General features: G+C 45.0%; 1 protein-coding gene across 1 annotated transcript in view; it reads right to left on the bottom strand.

Moving 5' to 3' along the window:
- Positions 1-1726: 1726 nt before the first annotated feature.
- The window catches only part of TMEFF2 (transmembrane protein with EGF like and two follistatin like domains 2), a 241161-nt gene continuing 234485 nt past the window's right edge, over positions 1727-8402 (bottom strand). Inside the window, exon 10 of the mRNA XM_044432148.1 lies at positions 1727-1953. Within this exon, the coding sequence (XP_044288083.1) occupies positions 1857-1953 (97 nt within the window). The 3' untranslated portion in view covers positions 1727-1856. The remainder of the gene's footprint in view (positions 1954-8402) is intronic.

Below are 8402 nucleotides of genomic sequence, written 5' to 3'. Positions count from 1 at the left end.
TAGCTCCACCCACTGCTGGTGAATGGCCCCTGAGGCCATTCCCAAATTGGAAATTGGCCTCCAAGCTGAAAAAGGTTCCCCACCCTTGCTCTACAGTGTTACATTATGGAAATTATGCCAGGAGGAGAAAGGTGGGAACTGGTCTTATAGCCTGAAAGATTTAGTTTTGCTCAAAGAGCTGGATCTTTCACATATTCTGAAGCCCAGTATTCTGTTTGCACTCCAAACCACCTACCAGTTAAAACAAAAAACTGAAACACAAATTTTACTTAATTGCATCTAGCATAAGATCTAGCTTTGTCCCATTTACCTTATGCTGGCTGGGAGCCTCACAGCCATGCCAATCCCATTTCAGTGTGGTGCAGTGGTTAAACGCATGAGACTGAAGTGATCCAGGTTCTAGTCCCCGCTCAGCCATGGAGCCAGCTGGGTGAGTTTGGGCCAGTCACAGACTCTCAGCCGAATGTACCTCACAGGGTTGTTGCTGTGAGGCTAAGCTTGAAAGCAGCAGGAGGAGAGGGATGTAAGCTGATCTGAGATCATTGTATGAAAAAGGGGATATAAAACTAATAAAAATAAATAAAAAATGTCATGGGGATCTTGCTTATGGGCCCACAGAATTTAAGGAACAGAGAGGCATTCATGAAGAATGGACTGAGTAAGTATCTGAAATGACTCTGAGTTGCCACCATGAGTGGGCACTATAGGTGGCCTTACGCCACAGTCCGGTCACTGCAAACATTCCTTCAGGGTGTCATAGACTCCTTATCCAGAGATGAACTGCTGGGCCAGTTTGCTCAGGCTTGTCTATGCCAGAGCCTACAGCTGGATGTTCTCCAGATGTTCTGGCCATTCACTCAAAACATTCCTGACCATTCGCTATGTTGCCTGGAGCTGAAGTCCAAAATGCCTGGAAAGCACTCATCGCTGGAAGACTAGTTTGTACTCTGAAAGGCCCAGAGTATGGTCTGAAGACATCCGCCATGTTGAAGCCAAGCAGGTCTGGGCTGGCCAGAGCTTGGAGGGGAGACCACCTGGGCATTGTGAGTTCCTCAGTGGGAGAAATACCTACGCACATACAAGCATACTTTATGGTGCCTGGCTGTGGATCTCTAGGCTCCCAAGCACTTGCAGCCCTGTGCTTTCAATGCCAGGACGGATGCAGGAACCCTCTGCATGGGAAGCGTGTGCTCCACCACTGGGCCGTGACCCAGATGCTTCCGTTGGCAAATTATGGACAGCATCAAGGCCATCAAGGTGGTGGACCTGTAAAGGAGAGGTGGATGAAAGCGACTGGCTCAGGATGACCAAGGTGGCAGATGCAAAGAGGGCAATGGCTGTGGTGGCGTCTCTTTGTATCAGCTGCAATCCTGAACAGATAAGCAGCTTAAAGCCCCCCCTCTTCTGAGCAATTCAGACAGCCTGACCCCGTTTTGCAATGCAGCCATTGTTCCAACAGCATGTGGATGTTTGCATGGCTTTGGTTTGCACCACTTAAGTCTTTATCTTGTCAGATGAGAACATGGTTGTACGGTACAGCAAATTTAAGCAAGCAAAAAATTTTTTCTCATCACTGAGTATTTATTATATATAACAAATACATGAAAAAGAAAAACTATATTGTGTGATATAAATAGTTTATTTACATTACAGAAAAAACATCAAGACAATGTATACTATTTCAAATATATCCATACATAATCAAATATAGCTGTAGTACATGTTTTTTTTTCTCATTGGTGTAGATTACCACAAATGCAAGGCAACATGTGTAGATCTTTTGTCTATAATACTGTATTTTTGTAAGTCCAAGCTCTCTGCAGTTTACTTTTGCCATTGTGGAAACATGCGCTCTTTTAAATTAACCTGGTCGATGCTCTTGTTGTGTTGTCTGAACTGTAGTGCCCTGTGTTTTGCTTCTGCCTGTGAATTCTGTTGCTCCTGGGACATTTCCTAAAAGCAGTAGAGGAGAGCAAAGGGAAAAAGAGCATGAAATTTGCTTTGCTGAACGACAGTGGAGGTAGCACAAGGACTGCAGGCCACTGAAGGGCAGCTGGCAGCCATGGCGGTCTCTGCAGTTCATCATTCCCTGGCTGCACGGCTGCAGAACCTGGTGAAGAGCAGCAACCCCGGTCGGTGCACTCCTGGGACCTGATTTTCATCCAGGAGCCTGCAAACGTCAAGCCAGTTCCCCCAGGACACAGCTTGCATGCAGAGAAGGTTATTTCCATGTCCTGGTTTAAATAAGCGATATGACTGCAAGAAAGGAATGTACAGGAAACCATGGGGGATGTTCAAAATATTTCCCCAAATCTCCTTCCAGCTGGGAAAGCATGAATAAAGGAGAAGATAATCGCTGCTTTTTTCCTCATCGACCCACTTCGAAATACACTGAGTGTTTATGGAAGCATAAATGCAGCACGGATATAAAAGCACACCAATGTTTGTTAACCGTGCAGATGGATTCTCCTTGTTTACTCTTGCGCTGGTTTGAAACACGAGTCACAGCCCATTGGTATTCTCTTAATTGAACAAGTGCACGGGGGTATTTAAGCAGAACAAGGTAATATAAGCATGCTATTTAAACACACAGATGCATCATTTTAAAACATCACACTGTCTCAGATTATAAGCCTGTGAGGAGACTCCCCCCGCCCCTTCTCTTTCCTCTGCGGCTGCCAGTGCAAACTCCCTTCCAGAGGGATGGGGACCCCCCCATAACTGGCCGTGGCACAGGAGGCTGCAGCAAGGTGTGGGAACTGACAAAAACCAGAGCTCCTTCCTTGTGGAGAGCCGAGTGCCTTCCAGGGCAGGGGCACCTTTGGATCCAGACCACTGCATTTTATTACCGGTGAAGGAACAATGAATGACAGCACACTGCTAGGAGAAACGATTACTTCCTAAAGTCACACTGGTACTGCCTCTCTCAGGCTCCCTCCCTCCCTCACACACAGAGCCTTCTCAACCTGGCGCTCTCCAAACCCATTGGACTACAACTCCCATCATCCTCAGCCAACAGGGCGATGGACGGTCGCTTTATGAAATATCCATGCTGGCTGGCTGTCAAGATTATTCACTAAAAGTAAACCTAGTCTTTTTGTAAAGTATTTTAAAGATGCATACCCTGCTGTTCTACGCACACATTTACAAAGCAGCTTGAGATGATGGCCATGGGCCCAGTTTCTTCATCCTCCCCCACCCCTGCGGTCCCCGGCACTGCTTTTTGCACTGACCGAGAGGGTCCCCCCTAGGCCCCTGGAGAGGGTCCCCCCCCCCAGGGGATAGGGGACCTCAGTAGGAGGCAGGAATTGCAATGGTTTGCCAGCACCACCTGCGCTCTGTCGGAGAAATTCTTCCATTGGATCAGATGCTTTCCATGCATGGAAGAAGCCATTTCAACTGCTGTGAGGCAGGTTTGGGATCCAGACCCATTTAAACAATGACATTACATCAAAAATGCTAAAACCTCCCAACAAAATAGCTAAACAGCAACAAAACAAACAAAGTAACTGCAACAGAAGTTGTAGCAATAATCAACCAAGGCAATGATACAAATCATAAAGCCGCAGTAAACCCCAAGGAAACTAGGAATTGAGAAACGGAAAGAGAACCCTTTTAAGAGCATCAAATGTGGGATAATCTCTGAATGAAGAGGTTAAATATTTGAAATGACACAATAGGTGTGTTTCCATTATAGATTACATTTACTGTGTAAATAAGATAATTGCACTGTACTGATTATTATGGGTCCCTCCTGGAAACAGGTACTCGCGATCCCAAGGAGCGATCCCAAGGAGCACCTCCTCTTTCCACAGAAGTCTTGTCTGCATCCCTGCTTTATGCTCAGCAATTGCCTGGATTTTGCAGCATCTCAGATTCTCAAATCATGCATATTTACAATCACACTGTCTAAACAGTCTGGATATTTATTTTTCATCTTATGAAACGTATTTGCCTAATGATGACTATTACTTTTGGACAGTTCTGGACACGTACGGCTTAAGTCTGTGTATGCTTAGTCAGAGATAAATCTCTCGTTCAATGGGACTTCCTTTCATGGCAATTCTGTATACACATATCTGGAAGAAATTCAATGGGGCTTACTTCTGAATAGCCAGCTCCAGTCAGCTCTGTTGGCTTTCAAGTAATTCTTCTTACTTAGCATCCTTGCATGCGTACAGAGAATACCATCAATGGAAGCAAAGTTCTGTGGCTTGCCATCTTTCGACAGTTTTCCAATAATGTATCAAGCTACATGTACAAAGCTAGTGTGGTGTAGGGGTTAAGAGTGCTGGGCTGGGACTCAGGCGATCCGGGTTCTAGTCCTTGCTCAGCTATGGAGCCACCTGGGTGACTCTGGGCCAGTCAGGGACTCTCAGCCCAGCCTTCTTCACAGGGTTGTTGTGGGGATAAGATTGAGAACAGGAGATGGAGAATGATCTAAGGTGCTTTGAGTTCAAAAGAAAAGAGCAGGATATAAATTTAATAACTAACTAAATAAAGTATATGAAAAATACTGTACACTTACCATTACTCTGAATAGTATTTTTTTTAAAAAAATATAAGAAATCACTCCTGTCTATTAGTAGATATAATTCTGCGATACCACAGGAATGTGGCTGCATGATGAATGATTTTGGATCTATGTTGCAAGGTCGTATCAAGTTTCTGAGTGCTTTAAAACCAATGAATTTTAATTGTTCTCCCAATCAGTAAACATATATTCTTTTTCAGGAAACACATTCAAAATAGGTAACTTGGCTAAAAACAGTTCTTTCAATTGGACCTTTTCCTTGATGATTTAAATCAGTTAGATTTAAATCAATCCATTTTGTGTGCAATGCAGACAGTGTGACTTTTTGCTTGCTCTTCTGCTCTGTATAAATACCTTCCTTAGAAGCAAATAGGAAAGGACAGCTTATTGATGGTATCCGGAACCCAGGTATCCTTGAGAGCAAGGACTGTGCCACAGGGATCTTCAGTCTGATGCTTTCCAGGTAGTTTGGTCATATTGCACAGTGCTGATGGAAGGTGTAGTCCAAAATGTCTGCAGGTCTGGTCTAAATACTCATGGAGGAGAACATGTTCTGCAGTTAACCACTTTCAGGCACAGAGGCAGGTCTGACTCTGAATCCCAGGTGCTGGGGATGAACAATGAGTTTGGGGAAAGTGGTTATTTTAAAATCTGACTTGTGAGCTCCCCGGAAGCCTTTACCTGGCCACTGCTAGAAACAGGATGCTAGACTAGCTGGGACCTTGGCCTTCCAGCAGGGCTCTTCTTATGATGGACAGTCGGAAACAATGAAACTGCTAAAGTATGAGCTCCTCAGGATCTGCAATCCTGTACCAACATACCTGGGCATAAGGCCCACTGAATTCTGAGTAAACACAACAGGGCTAAGTAGTGAGATTATGGAAAAGGGGAATCCACTTAGATGCCCACCCAGTAAGGCTATAATCCTATACAAGCTTATTGGAGGCAACTTCCATTGAAAACTTGCTTTTGAGTAGACATGGCTAGGGGTGCCACATCAGCCTGGGAGGAAAGACTTCCCCATGCCCTGGCTAGGAATATTCAACAATCATATTATTCCTTGAGAGACTCAGAATCTTTTGCATTTCATCCACATGTACTTTGAAGCACATCACATTTATTTATTAGATTTATACCCTGCTTTCCCCTCAATGAACTCAAAACAGCTTACAATCTTATTCACACAATGACAGCCCTTTGAGTCCCAGAGCCATGCTCTTAACCGTGACACCACACTAGCTTTACATGCTTTGCAATAATCATAATTAGCAATAAGAAAGTATCATTTTAATGGGCAATTTAGAAATTGGTTATGATAATCAATAATGATTATGATCAATAATTATGATTATGATAATCAATCAATTCCCCATGTACCACTCTGATTTCTAAAATCCTCACTTTCTGGGGATTTTTCTGCCCCTTCTAAGCACGTTCCAGGCCTTGGAAGCATCAGAAGCCCCATCATTTTGCTAACCCTAACCTGGATTTACCCTGTCACTCTAAAATTTGGTATAATTCTCCATGCAGCTCTCCAGTTTCTGAAACCCTCCCTTTCCTGAGATTTTTCTGCCCAACTAGTTCTGTCTGCCCCTTCTAAGCACCTTCTGGGCCTCAGAAGCACCTTCATTTTGCTAACCCGATCCCTACCCTGGATTTCCCCAGTAACTAACCCTAGAAGCATATATGCTCTGCTGCTATCCTAGAAAAACATATGCCAGTTCAAAAGTCTTCTAGGAAATTAGGTTCTTTAGAAATTCTGAGTAAATGTATATCAACAGGTTTTCTCCTCCTCTGCCTCCTTTTTAAAAATGAAACTTCTAACATTCAGATTACAATAAAAAAACCGGTTGTGTATTTTTCAGTATTCCTAGAAAAGCAATCCTAGTCTTCCAGGAGGGAGGCAGAAGTGCCGCTGGGTTCTGCAGAACTCCTTTTCCATGGGTAGAGAGGAAGCTCCAAAGACAGAGAGAGACCTGTGTGGGTGGAGGTCTCCTTGTGGCAGTGGAAAGCTCTGGTGTGTCTATCTGAGATGCTCCAGAGATGCTGACCCTTGGAGCGGGGATGCTCAAGACTGCAGATCCACAAGACTGCGAATGCTAGCATGTAGGACATGGAACAAGCAATTCAAGCTGTGACAACCCGATTCAGGCTGGACATCAGGAAAAGCTTCCTCACTGTCCGAGCAGTACAACAATGGAACCAGCTGCCCAGAGAGGTGGTGGGCTCTCCCACACTGGAGACATTCAAGAAGAAACTGGACAGCCGTCTGAGTGGGATGGTGTAACTTGGTGTCCTGCAACAGCAGGGGGTTGGTCCCAATGGCCTTCTTGGCCCCTTCCAACTCTACTATTCTATGATTCTGTGATAAGATCCTAAGCTACATTGTTCTCTGACCAGCATGCAACAGGCTCTAGACTGTGCTAACTTTGGAGCTGGCAAAGCACATTTCTTCCTATTGACCAGTACAGAAAAGAAAAACGAGCAGAGAATGAGCGAAAAGGGAAAGGAATCTGCTTTCCGTCTTCTGCCATAGCTGCAAGAGCCAGCAGCGATTTGAAAGTGACAATACACCCAGCACAGAATTACACACTCCCTCCTCACACACTCATGTGCACTTGTGTACACAGACTCATACACACGTACAATCCCATAAGGATTAATCTGTCAGTGAATCACCTGTGAAGCAGAACTACTTGATGGAAACTTTCCTTCCATGTTCCATTGTGAAGGGACTGTTAGCTCAATAGGAAATCTCCAAACCATCCTGCCCCTTTTGTGGCAGTTCTGTGGAGCAGGAAATGCAATGGTCACGTGGAAAATAAGTGGCTGAGTCCAACCACAAGTGGCCGTAAAAGGACAACAGCAGTCTGGATACATGGATCCGATTTACAGATCACGCTTTCAGAAGTGAGCGTTCAGCAGGCAGACTAGGACTAAGAAGATGCATTCAACACAAATTTAATCTGGTCAGGGCCAGCATCCCTGAAGGGCTCACCACAGGCCCTTCTCTGAGCTGTGGTCTCTTCTGCACATGTACAGCTGTGCTTGAGCTATGGCAGCAGTCCCTTTCAAGGTTCTGCTGAGTTTAAAAGGTTCAGGCAGAGAAACAGGAAAGATCTAGTTCAGACAGTGACCTCTGTTGGCAAAAAGAAAGTAAAGGATGAATTTGGATAGAGCAGGAGTAGGCCATGTTGTGGCCTTGGACTCCGATGTGCCTGGGCTCCTTTCCTTGCGCCCACCCACGTACCCTGCTCTTTCCTCCTTTTTAAACCCTTATCTTCCTGGCAGCTGGGTTTTCTGCTGGTGATGGGGAGTGTGGCTTCCAAGGGGTTGAATCTGTGTGTTGGACCCCAGGCTCCACCTCCTCCTTGTGCTCAGCCTTTTGGGTGGGTTACTAGTCCTTTGCTACAACAGCAGACATTTTGTGCCGGTGCTCCAGGCAGTTTCTTAAGTGCCGCACATATCCATGGCCCAAAAGGGAAGCCTATCCTGGTACAGAATATTGTTAGCATAATGCAACATATACCATAACAAGAGCTGACTTGAGTGAATTAAAGGTGAGATTATATATTCTTCATTAAATTAGGTGCACAGTGAAAGATTTCTTAGGAGCTTGATTAGAAGCAGTGGAGGTGAGTAGAGGTGGCTGCAAGAAGATATGGTCTCTGTCGGATGACTCAGACAAATCGCGTATGATTACAACTTCTGCAGTAGTCAGGGATATGCGGTAACTATTGCTTTATCATATTGGCAGTGATCCTTCAAGAAGTGCATACTGACCTGGCCAGTATATTCCTATATGTGCGCAGAGAGACAGCAGAAGCAAGACGCCCCCCCCCCCTTACTCTCCACGCCATTGCTCTGG

Source organism: Varanus komodoensis, unplaced genomic scaffold (assembly GCF_004798865.1).
Source record: "Varanus komodoensis strain SLA01 unplaced genomic scaffold, ASM479886v1 scaffold23, whole genome shotgun sequence".
In the NCBI taxonomy this organism is placed as follows: domain Eukaryota; kingdom Metazoa; phylum Chordata; class Lepidosauria; order Squamata; family Varanidae; genus Varanus; species Varanus komodoensis.
The sequence above is the reverse complement of the archived record's forward strand: the minus strand, read 5'-3'. Positions and strand labels throughout refer to the sequence as shown.